Source organism: Thrips palmi, unplaced genomic scaffold (genome assembly GCF_012932325.1).
Source record: "Thrips palmi isolate BJ-2018 unplaced genomic scaffold, TpBJ-2018v1 HiC_scaffold_1, whole genome shotgun sequence".
Taxonomy (NCBI): domain Eukaryota; kingdom Metazoa; phylum Arthropoda; class Insecta; order Thysanoptera; family Thripidae; genus Thrips; species Thrips palmi.
In genome coordinates this window covers 12,958,203-12,978,644 of record NW_023144620.1, presented here as the reverse complement: position 1 = coordinate 12,978,644, position 20,442 = coordinate 12,958,203, and the positions used below count along the sequence as shown (strand labels likewise).

The window sequence follows — 20,442 nt, the reverse complement described above, 5'->3', positions numbered from 1 at the left end:
GCTGCATTAAATATGTCATCCTCCTCGGCACTGCAAGGCACTCGGAGGCCGAGGCAGGTGCCTCGCGTAGCACGCGTAGCTCGTTCCCAATTTCGACGCTGTCTCTCTCGCACCCTCACGGGTCGCCTCGCGAGAGGGAGAGAGACAGAGCGACGAAACGGAGCGAGGCGGCAGATTTGCTGGCGTGCTGCCGCATACGTTCATTAGAATACAGGGCGCCGGGCCTCCTCATTTAAATCCCGCCGAGTGCTCAACTAGCAGATGCAAACTGATTCTGCCGGGCTGTCGTCGGTCTATCTCTCTCTTTCTCGCTCTCCTACGCCTTACCTACTCACAGCATAACGTGTGCAGAGAATACCCCATGTCAGTATGTCAGTCCACGCCGATACCCCGCGCGGCAGGGTGCCGTTCGCCCCGCAAAGCAAAAGTGGCAGCTCTGGCGGCGACCGTCGGAACTACGTCGCCAGCTCCCTGGGCCGGGTTTTCTGGACAATGACGTCACGGGCCAGGCACGTGTCTGTGCCGCTACCTGGGCTACCTCACGGCCTCCACCACCACGGCTCATCGCCCCCACCACCACGGCTTGTCCCCCTACCACCCGGGTTTGTCGAAAAACCCGTCTCACAGCCGCGACTGTGGTGCCATCTCTCGGTTGCTTTGCGGGGCGAATCATGCCCAGCTCTGTGCTCTACTCTGTGTGTACCCTGTCCCTGTCGCTGTTTCTTCCCAATTTAACATCGCTCCAGCAACATATCGCTCTAATTATTTGCAAGCCAAGCTTGTACATAACTACGTGTTCTGCCCTCTGGAATTAAATGATCGCGATGCTGGCGCAGTTCGTATCCCGCTCCCTTTGGGCTTTGAACCCGAAGCGTAACGCTTCCAGCAAGAGCTGAGGTTGGACTTTCCTGCACATCTTTTATCGAGATCTTGCCTTTACCATGAGTGACAACAACATTAAGTACCTCCTGGAACTGTCGAAGCGTCCAGGAAATAACTCTTGTGCAGATTGTGGCAGTAAAAGTAAGTGTATTGGCTTCGACTTTCTCAGACGCAGACGAATTTTGAGGTTCTGTTTACTTCTGTCATATTATCACAAAAGCAACCTTTGTCAGTGTTTTGCTCCTGCCTCGCTCAACCTCTTTCGCGTTTAAATTTGATGAACTTGCTCCAAACTAGGAGTGAGGAAACAATCTCATGTTTGTTATCTGGTTACCTCTGATGTTATGAGGTTATGGTTTTGATGTTCGTCTTGTCAGCATTTCTATAAATTATCTTCAAATTTCTGTTGTTATTTGATCTTTCTGCATTTGTTGGTAATATCATATTTATCCTTCGTGTATCATATTCCAAGTTTTGTTCTGTTGCAGATCCGGAATATGCATCTTATAACATTGGCATATTTGTGTGTGCACGTTGTGCTAACATCCATCGTTGCATGGGTGCCCATATTTCCAAAGTGAAGCATTTGACAGTTGATCGATGGGAGGACAGTCAAGTTCAACGTATGAAAGATGTTGGAAATTTGGCAGCTAAAATGAAATATGAAGAAAGAGTCCCTCCTTGTTACCGAATTCCAGATGAAAATGAGAACCAGTCAGTTTCCTTTAACCCTTATAATTGCAGCTTTTACTTTTCTTACTTTGATTAACTGGTTTATCACAAATATCTTAATTTTCTCAGGGTTTTACTAGAGCAATGGATATTTTCTAAGTACCATCGTGAAGAATTTATGCATCCTGAACGTCAGTCATACAGCTCAGGATATATGGAAGGCTTTCTTATGAAAAGAGGTAAAGAAGATAGCAAATACTTGCCCAGAAAATTTGTTCTCAGAGAAGCTGATGATACTCTTAAATATTATATAAAGGAGGTATGTACTACGATTTTGCCTTTGCTGGAAGTCTTCAATATTTATGCCATTGTTTTCTATATGTATTTGACTTAATTAATTGCAGACAAAAGAACCCAAAGCCGTTTTAAGGATATCAGAGCTGAATGTAGCATTTGCCCCTAGCAAGATTGGTAACTCTAATTCTTTACAAATCACATTTTTGAAGGATGGCTCTACAAGACATATATATGTTTACCATGACGATCCAGAGACTGTTGTGAATTGGTACATGGCTATTCGCAGTGCAAAGTTTAACCGACTTCATGTAGCATACCCATCTGCCAATGAATCAGAGGTAAGTAAAGTGGAGGAATTGTTTAATTCAGTGTTTGTCTTGAAGTAAGCCTCATGTATAATTGGTTTTGGGGAACTGAAACATACTAAAACAGTCATACAACACCCTACTTTTTGCTTGTATATTGTCCTCAAAACTAGATTTTGGTTTTTTAGACTATGGATCCAGTCACATTTTGACCGGCCATAATGATTTACATCAAAGCTTCCCGTTTTAGGAGATAGAAACCGGGTTTAGCTGAATTTCTGAGAGATGCTCTATACTTGTTTCAAAAGACTTGTCTGTATCTGTAAATACTTAACACAAATTGGTTTTATTAATGTTTTCTTTATTTATAGCTTGTAAAGAGGTTAACTCAAGATTTTGCAAGAGAGGGTTGGCTGTGGAAGACAGGACCACGTAACAGTGATGGTTACAAAAAGCGATGGTTCACTCTCGACAATAGAAAACTTATGTACCATGATGAGCCATTGGTGAGTGTGTTACCTATATTATAATAAATATTAACGGCCCAACCATGATCATGAAAGATTGAAATAACTCTGAATTTCAAATTTTTAGGATGCATACCCCAAGGGAGAAATATTTTTGGGCAACATGATGGATGGTTATGGAATAAGGGTTGGTGTTTCCCCTAAGTCGAAGGACCAAGGGTATTCATTTACCCTGCGCACACCAGATAGATCATTTCATTTGTCAGCTGAAACTGAAGAGGAAAGAGATGAATGGATTCAAGTAATAGATCAAGTTCTTGAAAGACCTCTAACGCCACAGGACAATGCAAGTACGTTTTGTCTTACTTTAAAAACTGTCAATCTTCACCCCTTCACTGTCTGACTACCAATGCGTTTTTGCTTTCAGTTGCTGCTCGCCTGGTGCGGAAACGAAATGCTAACAGTAGTATCAATATCTTTTCTGCGAGATAGAAAATGATTTTACATGTATTCAACCAAATAAGAATTTAGCCTTAGTAAGTAATAGCATATTCTTATTCGTAATTATTTTGCATTCAAATTTGAAAGAAAAAAGGAAAAAGAAACAGTTTTCTCAGTGTTGCCAAACTATGCTTGCTCCTCTCTCCCTTAGCTGTCATAATTTACAGCTGTACTGAAGTCTTGAGTTTAGAGCATTCCTTGCTTTTGTTCTCCACCCATTTCTGAATTGTGGAAGCTGTGGTAACTATTTTCTGCATTTTATGATTGACATGGCATATCATTTGGAGACAGAAAGCCAATGTCTGTTGTTGGAGATGGAGGCAAGCAATACTATGGTTGTGCAAATTAATGTTAGGTTTCCTTGATCAAACGTAACCACTTATTAACTGTTGGTTAGTGTTTAATACTTATGGTAACTTGCTTTAAAAGCAGCCTTTAAAATTGCATTTAATGTGATACACTTTTGTGATGAAATGTCTCTTTTGTGCAGAATCTTGTTGAAAATGAGGTAGATTCCCTGATTTTAGTTCATCTAGCAAAATGTACATGTTCTCATTTTTTGTGAAGTACAGTATGTGACAGTTTGCGTTGTGCTTTTGTCACATTTTTTAAGTTCCTCTGTAGTAATAACAACTACGCTATTTTAATGTTTGGAAAGTAATATTACCCTTTGTTTGGCATATTCCGATTTTAGGATTAGCTACAAAATGTACCAAAACTTTTAATGTCACGGTTTTGTTCAGCAAGACTTAAAGGTGCATTTTCTGTTTGTTCCTGAAATTTGAAGTCCGTGCTTAGGTGAATGATTTCATCTGAGCGTTCATAGTGCTCCTGCTTATGAAATCGCTACTGTTGATTGAAATATTAATGAAACATCCAAATGCTATATGGAAATATTTTTTATCTTAAGCATTGTTTGGATTGTCAATTTATTTTTGTGAATGCTGAATGCATATTTTCTTGGGCTTTGTTTTTTAACTCGTGTTAGTTCCATGCTGCGAAGTCTTGTCAAACCTGTTTATCAAACTTTCTTGTGTATTTTATTTTGTGTGATGTTATCAGCCTGCTCCTTCAGTCTGACAATTGGAAAGAAGCTTGACATGATCCTTTCACGTCCCCAGCCACCATATCTATGGGGGTAGGGAGCAGATTGAAGTATATGTTCTTCAGTTAATGAACCTGCTTGATTGCTTTTTACTTCCATTTCAAAACAAATTATGAAAAGACGTTTAAATTTCTTAATTTTCAACAGACTTGATATTTCTTGGTAAGGTTTGAAAATTTCTTACTGAGCCAATCACATAATTTTAAGAATGGTTCTGCTAGCTTCTTTTCAGTGTCAACAGACTATAATTCAAACACCTATTGTGACCCTTATTGCCTTGCAGACATCCAACTTGTAGTGCTTGATGAATCAATGATTGGCTCACTCTGTAATTTTGGTATCAGCATATCCTGCTAACATGATGATCCTGATGATTACTCAGTGAAAAATAATGTTATTTAATTTGTTCTTCTTGTGTGAATCATCATTTTATCATTAGTTTTAAAAAGAATGTTCACTAAAATTAAAATTTGGCAAATGAATTCACTTTGATGTTTTGACATCAAATTTTATGACTAGTGATTTTACTTTATTTATTAAGTTTGTGAGTGAGATTTTCCCCTAGTATTTATCAGGATTATTGTTGTTTTGATTTGTTTTTGTATCGATGTACTGTATCTAATTCAATTGATTTATGTTATTGAGTTCAAATGTGATGAGATGGTTAATGCTTTGTAGTAGCATTTATTTCTGGCTCTCATTCAGGTATAGCATTTGTTTAGTTCTTGTCCTGAGGCTGGGGCAGATTTCTTTAACATGGTTACAGTAATGTTAAACTTTGTTGACCTGTCTATAGTTTAATTCAACGCCCGAGATGTTGTCAGGTTTCAATTTAACTCCTGCTTTCCTTGCTTCCTCCCTCTCTTTCCCTCTTATATTTTGGTTTAACTATGTCATATTTGTGCATTTTTCATCTAAATGTAAATGAGGGTCCAGATTTAGCAATACATATGTAAGCAGTAGTTGAGCTGTTGTTGACATTGATGATTTGTTTTGATTTTGTTCATAAGAAATGAAACTATACTAATCTCTTTAACCATTAAATGATTACCTACCTGCCCATATTTGTCATGAAGGCATCTTAAACATATTTAAAGTATTGTATTTTACCTTATGCAAAAAAAAGCATGTTGTTTTCATGGCAGGAGGAGGGATCTTGAAACTCCATAGTTGGTTTGATTTCGTTGCTTGCCTCACTGAGAGTTGTATATTCTTGCCACTTACTCCAAATTTAACTTGTGACCTGAAAATCCACCTTCTTGCCATCACTGTGGTACAAGTATGAATTTCTGTTTACTATGCCTGTGGTAGATATTACAAGAGTAAATGAAGGATGTATTCACTTTTGGCAGCTTGTAATTGTGCCTTCAGAACTTCGGTACTCATAACCTATCTTGTTTTATTTCATATTCTCCCTGGTCTTTATAAATAAATTACGCCTAGAGAAAGGAGGAAGGACCCATCATCTTTTATCGTGAACATGTTTGTCCATTTGAGTGGGCGAAGGAGTTGGCTGTCAGGAGAGGAGCTCGGGTTCGAGTCCCGTGGGGCCCAATCTTTTTCTGAGTTTGGTTCCCAAACTCTCAGTTCACTTCTCGAACCCAAAGAATCAGGTAACCACAAGTCTGAGTTTAGGCGAGAGGGGACCATAGACGGCGAGCGACGCGGCGGCTGGTGGAAGCGCGTCCAGAACCCACCCGGGTAAACCATCACTCCCAGATTGCTCGCGCTAGGTACTAACCACGGATCAGCCAAACAGCCCAAACTGGAGAATGTTGTTCTGGAGCACTCTCGAATGACTCCGAACACTATCTCGACGACCATTTTGGCCCTAAACAGTCTTTCTCTAACAAAGAAACCGGCCCGGAAATGAAGTGTGCGCCGGAAGGTAGGCAACCCATCGGCCACAGCCGCTTGGCCGCACCCTGCGTCAAGGGAAGAGTCATTTTCTCTCAAAATAGAATGCGTCAAAGACCATTGGACACCTGGTTTCTGTTTTTTGTCCACAGATTTTTCACATTTAGGGCCAAAACTTTAAATGGCCCAAAGTGGTGTATGTTATGCTGGAGCATTCTCTAATGGTTCCTGATACTTTTGAGAAGAAAATTTCAGTCCTAAACAATCTTTTTCTAGGGAAAGCTGGCATTACATGTGCCAGAAAGGAAGGCAACCCATCGTACACGGCCTGTTCACCGTAAGAATGGGCAAATTTGTGCAAGTGAAGGATGATTTTGAAATGAAAAAAAAAAAAGGTTTGAGTTTCAGATTTCATTTATCATCAAAAGCAAAGATAGGCCTACTTAGTATATTTGTTTAATACCACCAATGACATTCACATACATTTTGGAGACACCCAAAAACGAGCTGGATCACCATTTTGGTATACTTTAAAATAGAATATTCATTTTTACATTGCCAAACATTTATACAAGCGCTTAACTAGAAACAAAACAACATCTTAAATGTGTGACTCAATATGAAATAATGTCAATAGGACATAACAGCAAACTTGCGACAAAAGACTTGATGAACAAAACAACACAATTTAATACAGCTGGTTAAAATATTCAAAATTACAGTAACATAAACAGTTTGGTTGAATCAATAGAATTAATAGAACAACCATGTCATGGTAGTGCCCTCATCTCTATTTTCAAGTATTTGTTTCCAGTCATTTAACAGTTGCAAATGTACAAGAACATTATCACAAACAAATCTACACATGCAACCACTTGAACAATGCTAACATCAAATTGCGACACATTTAATTTGCAGATACTCGATATAGAGAGAAAAATAGGAAAAACGTAAAGTAGCTATTCCTCATTTTGACTGGATCAATTGAATATTAATTAATTCCCATGAAGGTAATAGATAACCAATTGTAACCCAGTAAGTAATTTTAATTGAAGCAAAGTAATACAGATTGAGAACATGTATTTCACAGTGTACAATGTACAATAATAGTCAAAATTACAGAAATATCAGGAGACAGGGATAGAGAGATAGAGAGAGAGGGAGAGAGACAAAGGAAGGAATAGTCTGTGGAGACTTAAAAAGTGAAAAGTAAGACATTGAGACAGAAAATGAGAAAAATATTCTTACAATGTATTAGTTTGCTTCAGGAGATCTGTAATTCCACACAATAAGAGGTTTGTGTTGCATAATTTTTAAAACTCAAACGATCCAAGTTTACAACAGATATCAATATAACATTAACAATTTAAAAATAACATTGCAAGTAATTAATTACAATTACGGATGCAAAGCTCTACCATCAAGTACAATTCATTTCTGCTTATCATGGACACAACTCTAGAAGATTTGTAGGACGCAAATCGGCAGTTTCCCAACAGGTTGGAAAGAATGAAATAGAGTAGAGAGCACGCTCTATTATTGCCTTTGTAATAAAGAACATCTATTACTTCTAGAAAGGTATCCACATAAGTTGATAGCTCATAAGTCACAGAAAAAAAAGCAGGAGATCTGCCATTTACATCTACTCATTGTTACAGAGAAACCGAGACACCTAAACATAAAAAATACACAAAATTGCATATTTTACAATCACAATATGTATTTATTATCAATATTAATCAATTAAATTGAAACGAACTTACTAAAATTACATAATATCACAGATCGCGGTTACCAAAATAAATTACTGTCGCGCAGTAGGTGAGTGACGGTTCCCGAGTCCGTTCAGTCTCGCAAGGATAATCCGAACATTGATGCCCATAGAGTACCAACCGGAGCCTTCAGTGTGGTCTGTGGTCCGAGAATCGCTACAGGGCGTTGGGTCCAGCGGGCGAAATTTCACCGAGACAATGAATAAATATTAAGGCGTGAATTGTACAAGAGCAGCCCCCTGCCCCGCGTAGCGCTAGTCGAACAACAGCCTTATGAGATTTGTGAGATTTCACACTAAAGTCACTCCGGTAAACCCCTACGGCCGCGTCTCGCGATGACTGCGTTGCAAAATAAATACATCAAGAACACAATAATAATCATAATAATAATCATAATAATAACAAAGTATTTTTTGTTTTCAATTTTTATATAAAAAGGGAACATTTTATAAATTGAGGTAATCTGATCATTTTTGGTCTGGTGGGCGGCTTGGCGACGCGCAGCGCTTCCCACTGCGCTGATCTGGCGGCCGGTTCGACTAAACCAGCGTGCACAGTTCCGGGCGGTCACGACACGTCACGCAGCACATTCGCTATCTCACTCACACACACATTCACTCTCACATTCACTCACGCACTCACTCACGCGCGCGCAGGGCGGCGCGGCAAGGTGGAGGGCGCTGGGAGGGCGCTCAGGGCCCTGGTCAGGGCTTGACCCGTCAGAGCTTGACCCGTCAGGGCTTGACCCGTCAGGGCTTGACCCGTCAGGGCTTGACCCGTCAGGGCTTGACCCGTCAGGGCTTGACCCGTCAGGGCTTGACCCGTCAGGGCTTGACCCGTCAGGGCTTGACCCGTCAGGGCTTGACCCGTCAGGGCTTGACCCGTCAGGGCTTGACCCGTCAGGGCCAGCCGAAGAGGTCCTGCTCGTCGGCCTCCACCTTGGGCGCGTGCCACTATTGCGCCTTGTCCTTGAGCCCGGCCAGGAGGTGCTCCCCCACCATGGGCTGGTGCGCGTAGTTGCGGATCTGGTGCAGCGAGATGAGCTGGTTGGGGAAGGAGCCGCCCTGCTGGCCGCCCAGCCCGCCGCCCACGCCCGCGCCCACGCCGCCCATCTTCCCCGACGGGAAGGACAGCGAGTCGTAGGGGATGTAGGCGGGCCGGGCCGCGGCGGGCGGCATGCCCAGCTGGTGGGGGTTGAGGTGCACGCCGCCGAGGTGGTGGTGCGGCGGCAGCGAGCCCATGGACTGGATGGGCGTGAAGGCGGACGTCGACGAGGGCGTCGACGTCTTGATGCTGCCGAGGCCGCCACCGAGGCCGCCGCCCAGCTCGTACCCGTTGGGCACGGACGAGGGCGAGGACACGATCACCTGCTGCGGCGCGGGGGTGGGCGACGAGCCGGGGTTGTTGCTCTGGTGCTGCTGGTGCTGCTGCTGCTGCTGTTGTTGCTGCTGCTGCTGTTGCTGCGACCGGATGACCACCAGGTCCTCGCCGTTCTCCCCGGAGGACGCGCCGCCGCCCGGCGTCTGCTGCTGGGGCTGCGGGGTGCCGTTCATATGCCGGTGGTGCTCCATGAGGGCGCGGTGGTGCGAGCTGACCATGTGGTGGTCGCCCAGCATGCCGTTGTGCTGCTGCTGCAAGCACGCCTCCATGCTGGCGCGCTCGTGCTGGTTGATGGCGTCCACGAGCGAGTTGGCCGTGTCGGGCGACACCTTGGGCCAGTAGGCGTGCTGCGGCGCGTGCTCGGGCAGGTTGTTGTTGTGCTGGCCCTGGTTGAGCGGGTGTCCGGGGCCGTGGCCGGGGCCGGGCGTGTGCGGGTGGCCGGGGTGCTGGCCGAGCTGGCCGTGGCCGGGGCCCTGGCCCGGGCCCTGGCCCTGCCCCGCGGCGTGCATGTTGTGCAGCGCGTTGCGGCCCAGCCCGATGATGGGCGGCCGCTTGTCCGTGCGCTCCGCGTGCTTCTGCATGTGCTTGTTCAAGTACGTCTCCTGCGTGTACGACTTGCCGCAGTACTGGCAGATGTGCGTCTTGAGGTGCTTGGACTCCTTGTGCTTGGGGATGTGCTCCAGCAGCGAGGGCTCGTCCACGAAGCACTTGTAGCACGAGTTGCACTTGTAGGGCTTGTCGGTCTGATGGCAGCGCGAGTGCGACTGCAGGTTGGAGAGCTGCGAGAAGGCCTTGTTGCAGCCCGGGTGCCTGCACTTGTAGGGCTTGTCGCCCGTGTGCGTCCGGATGTGCTGCTGCAGGTGCGACAGCTGCGTGAACTTGCGCTGGCAGATCTCGCAGCGGTACGGCTTGATGCCGAGGTGGATGCGCGTGTGCTGCGACAGGTAGCTCGAGTTGGCGAACGTCTTGGAGCACTGCGTGCACTTGTAGGGCTTGGCCTCGCGCATGTGCAGCTGGGTGTGCATCTGCAGGTCCGCCTTGGAGCCGAAGATCTGCGACAGAGAAAGAGAGAGAGTTAGGTGAGTTCCCCCTCGCACTCGCCTCACAGTGGGCCAGAAGAATGGTGTAGGTCAGGTGGCCAAAACTCTAGACGCGTTTTGAGCTCCAGAGTCGCTAAACGGGACTCGAACGGAGCGTGTGACCCCACCAATGGATTGCTCTCCGAACTAGGAATCCATTGGTGAGGTCACACGTTCGGTTCGAGTCCCATTTAGCGACTCTGGAGCTCAAAACCCATCCAGGATTTTGACCACCTCCACCAGTCTTCTGGCCCACTGTGCGCCTCGGCCTGCTGACCCAGACACGCCTCCACTCACCTCGGGGTTGCCGTGGTCGACCGCGTGCCAGCCGAGCCCGTCCCGTCCCTTGTTGACTCCTGCCCGCTTGCGACCTCGGCCCTGAAAACAGAAGAAGCGCGTCTTATCATTGGACCGTCCACGCCGTCACGCCGTCCGCAGATACAGGGCGGGGCGTTGACCCGCCAAGGGCGCCACGGCCAACGCCGCCACAGTGTGCCACACAGCTGTCCGATTCGCATGACAACGGCACCGGCCACCTGCCTGGCTTGCCCAAGGGCTTGCCTAATCCCCATTATCGAAATGGCGAAAGCGTTCGGGCCACTCCGCCTAGTCAAGCCCAGCCGTACATTGAGGCCCGCTTCCTGGTTGCGGTGCGCGACGCGTGGTGCGCGGTGCGCGATGCACACCGACCGGCGGAAACGAGCCCACGCACAATGTCCTCCGGATAACGGCCGTCTGCCGAGGAGGTCGAGGAGGCAGTGTGCAACTTCGAGAATGCCATTTGGGCGAGCATTTGGCCGTGCTGCCGTCATGCCGGCGGCGGCGCGACGCGGCGCGGCGGCCCAGCCATCAGATAGACGTCCTACTCCGTGCACTCCGTGATGTACTCGACGGGCGCACAGTGTGCCGCACACAATCGCGGCGCCATCTCGCGGCCGCGCACGGCAGCGCGGCAACGCGAGGCGCTACAATCTGTGACAATAACCGGCTTGTTGTACGAAGTACGAACGCTATTTTCATCTCTTTTTTTCGCGTTCGTTATTATTTTGATGACCGCGTTGCACTGCGCACGCCGCCCTAATGCTTCCGGGGCCATGGACCGCTGCCGCCGCGGTGCTCTGTCCTCGTCACACGCACTGCCGCGCCGCGACGCCCGAACTGTGTCTTTATTCAAACCGGGAGGCAGCGCCCCGTAAAAAGAAAGGAGGGACTCGGGATTAGCAGTGCGAGACATCATCGACATCACCATGGGAAAGGATGCGGCAAGGATCCGGACGCGGGGAGGAGTGGGGGGGGAGAGGATTTTGCACGTAAATCTAAATCCCTGCTGAGATGCTGTGCGGCAAAATCAGTCAAGAGTGCGTAAGCCTCTCTTCTGCCTGCAGTGTGTCGCAATGAGAAGGGGTCAACTGACAGGCAGGCAGGCAGACATGCTGACAAACAGACAGACGGCCAGACAGACAGACAGACAGACAGACAGACAGACAGACAGACAGACAGACAGACAGACAGGCAGACAGACAGACAGACAGACAGGCAGGCAGGCAGGCAGGCAGACAGACAGACAGACAGACAGGCAGGCAGGCAGGCAGGCAGACAGACAGACAGACAGACAGACGCCCAGACAGTCAGACGACCAGACAGACAGACAGACAGACAGGCAGGCAGACAGACAGGCAGGCAGACAGACGGCCAGGCAGACAGACAGACAGACAGACAGACATGCGATGGTCCGGACGGCAGTGTCCGGACGTCACCGCGGCTACTTGGCGAGCGGCTGCACACGTGCCCGTTGATAAGGGTGCCGCCCGCCGCCACCTCCCGGCAAATACGGGCCGACGGTAGCGGTAGCCCGTCTCTCTCTCTCTTTCTCTCTCTCTCTCTCTCTCTCTCTCTCTCTCTCTCTCTCTCTCTCTCTCTCTCTCTCTCTCTCTCTCTCTCTCTCTCTCTCTCTCTCTCACTTTTTCAAGAGACGTCCATTTCTTTCTGGCTCCGACGCTCCACCAAGGTGACACACGCCGTCGCGGCGTCGCGGCGCGGGCCGTGCTAAACGGATCCCGTATACGTTTGGCACAGCTACTTATCCTAATTTATTTTCTTTCCATTTCTTTTTTTACGACGCTGGGCCGCACGCTGCGTTGCGCTGCTGGGCGTGTCGCGGCCGTCGAGGCGAGGGTGCCCCCGTCGCACCGCCACACGGTGGGCCGGTGGAGGCGGACAAAACACTAGACGCGGTTTGAGCTCCAGAGTCGCTAAGCAGGCCTCGAACCGAATGTGTGACCCCACCAATGGATTCCTCGTTCGGAGAGCAATCCGTTGGTGGGGTCACACGTTCGGTTCGCGTCCCATTTAGCGACTCTGGAGCTCAGAACGCGTCTAGAGTTTCGGCCGCCTCCACCGGTCTTCTGGCCCACTGTGCGCCACCGGCGTGTCCGCGGCCATCACGGCGCGACGCCGCCGCCGCGCCGCCGCGCCGCACGGGCATGGGCAGATGTTGGCGGCGGCGGGGCGGCGGCCCGAGCCGTGGCGCGATTCGCGCCACATCCACGTTCAGGAACTACGCACTGCAAAAAACAGCCGCGAAGCTCGTAGAGCTCCAAGCGAGTGCGTGAAACGGGCCTGAGCGGCGAGTGATGGGTGCCTCCGTGCGTCCCGCTCCCGCAGACTCATTCCGAGAGTCGTTTTCGTCACTCTGTCTCTCTCGCGCTCACGGGGCGCCCCTTTTAGGTGCGCGAGAGATGACGAAGGCAACTCTTGGAATCACTGTGGGTTGACTCCAGGCTCTCTCGCACCTGAAAGGGACGCCCTATGCGTGCAAGAGAGACAGGCGTGTCGGAACGTCAAAAAAGTTGGTGGGGGGTATTGCAGGTTGCCTACTTCGCAGGGGACTGACCGGCTGACCGGGGGCAGCTCGAAAACTGGGGGGTCAGCGTCCCTCCGACCTGGTGCTTCCGACGCCACTGAGACAGAGCGACAGAAGCGCGACAGCAGGATAAAGCCACGGTGTCACTTTGGCGGCGGCACACCGTCGGGGCAAGGCCGGGCACACCGAGGCGGGGCAGGGGTTGCTCAACGCCGTGCCGCCGCGTCCGTAAAACACGTCACGCGGCGCGTCCGTGCACGCCGAGGCCGAGGCTGGCTGAGGCTGGCCGTGCCCGGCTCGAGGCCCGGCTGTGGTCGGAGAGCCGCCGCCGCCGCGGACGAGGGAGGACACCGCACCACTATTTGAATCACGTTCCTCTGCTGTTGACTCGGCGGTAGCGAGCCGCAGCGCCGCAGCGAGCGCGCAGGGCCTCGCACAGGCCAGCGGCAGCCACATTCAATTTAGCCAAATTTGAACCGCAAAAGAAAAGAACAGTGCCGAAAAAATGGCAAGGCGCGGCGCCGTTAAACGCGCCGCCGTGCCGCCAAAGGGAAGGGGTGTGGCGGACAGGTGAAAACGGAGCACAAAGGCCGACAGGTGAAAACAAGCCATCACCCGACTATACACTGTACTATCGGCACATCGGCCGGCTCTCCACAGATCTATAATAACAATAAAATCAATGCGATGCAAGCGGGGCGGTGCGGGGCAATGCGGCACGCGCCCGCCGCACCCTTTAACCCTTTCGCACGCGGCGGGGGAAAGGATAGAGGAGAATAGGAGAGAAGACGGCCTCGATTGTCACGGCCGCAGCGCGCCGCCGGCCGCATTGAGGATATAGGCGGCGGGGCGGGGCGGCGGCTACCTGGTGAATCAGGCACTCCTCCTGCTCCTCCCCGGCCCGGTGAAAGAGATGTTCTGACAGGCGGTAATAACACACGCACACACACACATGTACACACACGCCGTGCTCCGATTTGCTGAGCCGCGCCGCTAAGACAAAGCAGGGGCGGCACTGCCATGGGCACTGCCATGGGCACTGCACGCCGTCACCACACCGTCGGCGTGCAGCTGTCCGCGCGGCGGCGCGGCTCGCAGTGTGGCGGTCAAGCCCTCTGCATAAATTAGGCCGGTCGCAGCGTCGCAGCCAGTCCCGAGTGCCGGAGAGTGCCGTCCGGCTGCATTGTTTACGCCCTCCCCCCCTTCTCAAATCGCAGTAGTGAAGGCTGTAGGCGCGCGCGGGGGCTCGATTAATCCGATTGGCTCGGCGCGGCCTCTCGCTGCCGCTCTCTCTCGCTCTCCGAGCGCCAGCCGCGCCAGCCAATGGCGGCGGCCGGTGGGGGCGGCGGGGCGGCGCGGCGGCCGGCAGAGGAGCGCGATGGGGCGTGGGAGGGGGCAGGTAGGCCCGGGCCGCGGCCGCCCCGCTGTCGCTGGTCTTGCGTGATTGACCATTGATCCTAAAATAAGAGCAGGCCAGACAATGCGTCACTCCATCTCCGATAGCGCACCACCTTGTCATCGGGATGCCGGCATACCTCCCGTCCGAGGCCGTGCCTGGCCGTGCCTCCAGCCCTCTGCCCTGGCTGCCCTGGCCCCGCCAGCACTCCCCTCGCGCAACTCCCCGGTCCCAGGTGGCTGCTGGCCCCGGCTGGCCCTGGTCGCCCTGCTCGCTCAGGGCAGCGCAGCGAGGCAGCGCGGCTGGAGGCTCGGGCGCAGCAGACGACACACTGCGCGTTATCGGCCCGGCCATGGCTGGCCATGGCCCCGCCTGCGGCAGGCGATTCCGAACGGTTCTGCCGTCGCTCTCGCACGCATACGGAACGGCCCGCGAGTGCGAGAGAGACGGAGCGACAACAGACTTGAGCATCAGCCTCCAGGCATGCCGAATGGCCGCGATGCTGCCGGCGAGGTCAGGGAACAGGTGCCCAGCAGTGTGCCCGTCACAGGTCAGTGAACGCCGCGCGCTGCACGTCGCGCAGCACACCAGAAAAGCACTCCCCCGGGGCGCCAGCCGTATTCGAACCCGGGGCTCCCGGGTCAGCACTCGAATCCGGGCCGCTCCGTGGCTGCGCGGGCTGGCGAAAGCAAGCGAGCCGAAAATGATCCGGCCTCGGAATGCGTTACCTGGAGCCGGGCCTCGGCGGGCGCGGCGGCGCGGCGGGCCGGGGAGGCAGGCGGTCCCACAGGAGCCGCGTAGAGCCGCGCGGTGCCGGCGTCGCCGAGCCTCCGGGCCATGAGCGATGAAATGACACGGTTTAGAGCCAGCCGCCCGTCCGCCGAGCGTCGCGTCGCGTCGCGTCGCCGCGTGGAGAATAAGTGACAATCGCGACGGGGCACCGCATCGACACACAATCCATCATTCCTCCGCGCTGGAAATAATTTGGGCCCGCGCGAAATAGATTTTATCTCCAGTTGGCTTTTCAATCGGCGCTAAAAATCGCGTCTTTTTTGTTACAGGTCAGAAAAAGCACCCGAAAAAATAATCTAAACGTCGTGTCACCGCTTGCGCGCGTAGAGCACCGCTTGCGCACACGCGCGCGGCGGAGGCAGGCGGCGCGCGTCCACCGGCGGCAACTTATTTCATGGCCCAGAGGTGTCCCCCCACCCCCTTAATTAATGCGACAAAAAGACAATTAACCGGCGGGCCGGCGTTCGCGCCGCGCACCGCGAGCACCGCGAGCACCGCGCCGACATGTCGCCGGGAAGCCAGTCAATCCGCGGCCGGGTCACCTTAGGGTTACCCTGGCCGACGACGACGACGGCGTGCCTCTGCGACGGAGACTGCTGCATCACGCCGACAGCCTTGCCTCGCTCGCATTATTATATTTCTCTCTTTTTCGGAAACCGTGAAATTAACACACGGCGGCGCCCTGCTGACGGCCAAGGCGGCTCCACCCTCTCCAGTCGGCCAAGCCCAGGGCACGGCTGTGCCGCGCGCCGCTGGTGCGGGGGAGTCTTTTGGCATCGCCCGCAATCAGTAAAAACCATCTCCGCGATGCCGCCCGGCCTAGAGGCCGTGCCAGAGGCCGTGCCAGAGGCCTGCCCGGCCTAGAGGCCGTGCCAGAGGCCTGCCCGGCCCGTGGCGGCTTGGCGGCGACCCCGGCACCCCGTCGGCCGGCCCAGAGTGGCTTGACTGCGGCCCCCGCGCAATTAAGTACATTCGCCGTTTTCGGGACGCACCCCGCGGCCCGCGGGCTGGTTCCGAACGGCGCCCTCGTCGCGCTGTCTCCCTCGCACTCACGGTGCGCGCCGCAGGGGTGGGAGCGAGACAGAGCGACGAAGCACTGCTCGGAATGAGCCTCAGCCCGCGGTACATGGCCCGGGGACTCATCGGTCACTCTCCCCACGCGAGCCTCCCCGCCACGCCCCTGCAGGCCGTGCTGGCCGTGCACTAGGCCGGGGCCGCCACTGCGCCGCGCTCGCCGCGTCAAGCACGAATGCCAGTGGACGCCACCGTGTCCACACAATAAAACGGAAAAAAGCGAGCCGCGCCACCCCGGACCATTATCACACAGGGGGAGGGAGCGAAAATAAAAGATAGAAAAAACAGGCAGCATCAGCAGCAAGCTGCATCGGTCCAGCCCCGCAGCCTCCAGCCCGCGCAGCGCGCAGCCCTCCAGCCCCACGGCGCGGCCATGCGCGGCCCGGTCGCCGTCCTCCCTCGGGTACTAAACAGGCTAGGGCAGCGAGGCGGCGAGGAGCGAGGCAGCGCGTTCCATTCGAACGACGCGTTACTGCCGTGTGAGCCAATCAAGCAGCGGAGCAGCGAAGCAGCCCTCCAGGCCAGCAAAACGAGCAGAACGGCAACGGCGGCGAAACAACGACGAAACAATTAAAAACAAGATTGCTGCCCGGTCTGCGCCGCGCTGCGCCGTGCAGTGCAGTGTGCGGCGCAGTCCGCAGCGCAGCGCGGTTCAAAAATTAACGCGCGCGCCGCCGACGTGTCTTCCGTTTTTGGCCCCGCGCCGCTGCAGCGGCAGCCGGGCCGCCGTCAGCGCGCACTTTGGCGTCTGTCAGTCAGCGGGGCGGCGTGGCCGCGGCGCGGCGGTGTCGTGTTCCTCGTGCCTCCAGCAGCGCCTCCGGCAGTGCCCCCAGCTGCCTGGACCGCTCTGGAGCCTCCAGCGCGCAGCGCGCCCCGGAGCCGGCAGACTCCAGCCCGGCGTCCCGGCGGCGTCCCTCCGTGTGTAAACACGGCGTGCGGCGGGACGCGGCGACGCGGCGGGGGTGGCCGCCGTGCCGTGCCGGGGTGGCCGAGGTAAAAAGAGAGGGGCGTCGCGGTGGCCCTGCCGCCCCGCCGCGGCCCTGCCGGCCCTGCTGGCCCTGCCCCACCGGAGTAAGGCCCCGCGGCGGCCCGAGGGGTGGGGGAGTGGGGGCAACGGAACGGGCATGTTAAAGATTTTTTTTTCCGCCGCGGCGCGGGGCGCGCGCGCGCAGCCTTCAGTTCCCGGGCCGGCCGGTAGAGCGCGCCGGGGTGACGATCCTTGACTCTGAGCGACACGGATACACGCGCCAGGAGCGCGGCACTGCCGCGGCCACGCAACGCGAAAGCAGCGAAAGCACAAGGATGGGATGGAATGGCATCGGCGCAAAGAACGAACGGGGAATCACCCACGGGTGCGAGAGAGACGGAGCACAGTTCGACATCAGCCCGATTGCTGCCGGTGCGGGGGGCGCCGCGGGGCCTCAAGACAGGGTGCCGGCGTGGGTCGGGAGGGTCGGCCCCCGCCTGCGCAGCCGTCTGTCTCTGGGGGGCCCAAGGCCCAGGCCCAAGGCCCACCGCCCACCCCGCCTGGCGGCTGCGGCCCGCGCCCCATTCATGCCGCCGCAAGCCCACACACGCCCCGTCACGTGGTCCGGGAGTCCAGGGACCCCGTCCAGGGACCCCGTCCAGGGACCCCGTCCAGGGACCCCGTCCAGGGACCCCGTCCAGGGACCCCGTCCAGGGACCCCGTCCAGGGACCCCGTCCAGGGACCCCGTCCAGGGACCCCGTCCAGGGACCCCGTCCAGGGACCCCGTCCAGGGACCCCGTCCAGGGACCCCGTCCAGGGACCCCGTCCAGGGACCCCGTCCAGGGACCCCGTCCAGGGACCCCGTCCAGGGTTCGGCAGCGAAACGCGAGGCTGGCGTGCCCAGCGCCAGCGTGCCGCCCGATAACGTGACCAAAGTCACAATGTTGCACACTGTCTGCTCTCCGCTTCGCACGCCGCTCCCGCAGACCGATTCCGAGAGTCGGTTTCGTCGCTCTGCCTCCCTCGCACTCATGGGTCGTCCCGTGTAGGTGCGAGAGAGACAGAGCGACGGCTGTCGGCGGGCCTTCATTACAGGTCACGCTGGCCGGGCACCGCGTATCGCTGGTATCGCACCCGGTATCGCGGCGCTCGCATTGTAGGCAATTTCGGTTTGGCGGTCCCTTTCGGCCTCTCGGCCCACCCGCTTTTTTGGCGGAAGCCCCAGTTTGACTATCAGTGCCGGCGCGGCTTCGAGTCCAGGGAAAGGTGACGCGCGGCGACGCACGCGAGGGAACGGTGGAGCCAGCCCGGCGTGCACGGCGCGGCCCAGGTTCCCCGCTGCAGCATCGCGGCAGCATCCCCTGCTGGACCGCAGCGACGGCGCAGCGCGCAGCAGCGGCGGGTCGTCGGCGGGCCACTCAAGCGAAAATCAAAGAGATTAGACAAGAAATTCGTTGGGCACAGCTGGAGGCTGTGTGCCTTGCAGTGCCTTGCAGGGGTTCGTTCCAAACACGCATCGCCCATTGTTCCAGGTTCGTACGGTCCATGGGCCTTGCCAAGGGCCATGCCATGGGGCGGGCCCGCAGCTTGCTAGCCGACGTGGAAGACCGCCTCAGAGCCCCAGACGTCGCGGCGCCCCCCCGCGCGTCTTCACCACAGGTACACTGGCGTCGCGACGCCGTGCGCCGCGTGGGCCGCGGAACGTAACGCCACCCCCCGGGCCCCGGGCGCCCCGGGCCGGCACAACACTTCCTTGGGCGGCGCGACGCGTCTTCCACCCCTCTCTGCCTTACACACGCGTCGCGCGGCGTCTCGCACTCGCGTTCTCTCAGACCGCGACTTTGCCGCCAGCGTCGCCCATCCAAGGGACAGTCCGTAAGTCCGGGGCGCCGGCTGGGGCTGAATCGAGCACATTGAACCACGACTGCACGCGGATTGAACGCCATCGAACACGTGGCGCCGCACGTGGTGCGGCCACCGCGTCGCGTCGCCGCACTCTGGAGCACTCCGCTTGGCACTCCCCCGATGGTTACCTTTGTCGGCGCGGGTAGGGACTCCACTTCGGCCATGGGGGTGGGCGGCGTGGAGGGCGTGCTGGAGTAGCAGCTCTTGATGTCGTCGTGGTCCATGGCGGCCTGCGGGTGGCCATTGTGGTGGCCGTACTCCTGCTTGAACTGCTTGAACTCGGTCTGGTGCGGCCCCTGAGGCCCGGGCGGGCAGTCAGCCACCGAGCCGCCCAGCGGCGAGTGCTGGAAGTCCAGCGTCCCGCGGCCGCCCCCGCCCCGGCTGTACTCGAGGGCGCTCGCTTCCATCCCGGCGGGGAAGGCGAGCCTGAGGGTCCCCAGCTCGGCGACGGCGGATGTCAGTTTGGACGAGAGGAAGACGCCGCTAGGGCGTCGCGGCGCTCAGCCGACGGCGGCCGTGGAGCACGGAGCACGGAGGACGTGCGCAGACCGAGCCGATCAGCTGGTCTGCATGGCGGACACTGCCGGTCTGTGCCAGTCTGCCACTGCACTGGTTGCCAACAGGTCTACACGGCACAACACGCACACGCACACACGCACTGGGCCCTACACCGGCCTGGAGGTCTTCAGCGACCGAGTTCGGCGGCGAGCGATCGTGATCGGAGCCGCAGCGGCCAAAAAACGCGCATGGAGAAAGAAATGATGTTAACACTTCTGCGTCCGCTGGCACACTGCCTAACACGGCCAGTAAAAAAAAGCACGGAGCCAAGTGTTTGAGGGGAAGTGCGCGGGGAGCCCGGCGGGGAAGGGAGGGGGGCGGCGCGGAGCCCGGCGGCGGTGGTGGTTGTGGTGGGGGGTGGCTCTCGGGCCGCCGGCCGGGGCGAGGGGGAGGGCGGCGCGGCGCGGGGGGCTCGCGGCCAGGCTGCGCTCGCCACGGCCCGGCCGCGGCCCGCCGAGCCCGGAGAGGAGAGGAGGGAGAGAGAGGAGAGAGCGGCGGGAGAGAGACGGAGAGCCTGCCTTGCCGCCGCGCCGCGGCTACAGCAGCAGCCCGGCGCGGGCGCGGGGCCG

At 55.3% G+C, this 20,442-nt stretch overlaps 2 protein-coding genes across 2 annotated transcripts; one reads left to right on the top strand and one right to left on the bottom strand.

The window, feature by feature from the left end:
* The first annotated feature begins 426 nt into the window (after nucleotides 1-426).
* LOC117642091 (arf-GAP with dual PH domain-containing protein 1-like) lies at nucleotides 427-5,680 on the top strand. The gene is made up of 7 exons (XM_034380364.1): nucleotides 427-1,023; nucleotides 1,371-1,596; nucleotides 1,684-1,873; nucleotides 1,959-2,189; nucleotides 2,528-2,662; nucleotides 2,751-2,973; nucleotides 3,051-5,680. Exons 1-7 carry the CDS (start codon nucleotides 942-944, stop codon nucleotides 3,113-3,115), a joined length of 1,152 nt encoding a protein of 383 aa, XP_034236255.1. The 5' UTR covers nucleotides 427-941; the 3' UTR covers nucleotides 3,116-5,680.
* Nucleotides 5,681-8,265: 2,585 nt separating this feature from the next.
* On the bottom strand, nucleotides 8,266-20,103 carry LOC117642728 (zinc finger protein rotund-like). The gene is made up of 4 exons (XM_034381613.1): nucleotides 19,444-20,103; nucleotides 10,615-10,695; nucleotides 9,742-10,290; nucleotides 8,266-9,585 (listed from the first exon to the last, which is right to left on the bottom strand). The coding sequence occupies exons 1-4, from the start codon at nucleotides 19,720-19,722 to the stop codon at nucleotides 8,812-8,814; spliced, it is 1,683 nt and encodes a 560-aa protein (XP_034237504.1). The 5' UTR covers nucleotides 19,723-20,103; the 3' UTR covers nucleotides 8,266-8,811.
* Between the last annotated feature and the right edge of the window lie 339 nt (nucleotides 20,104-20,442).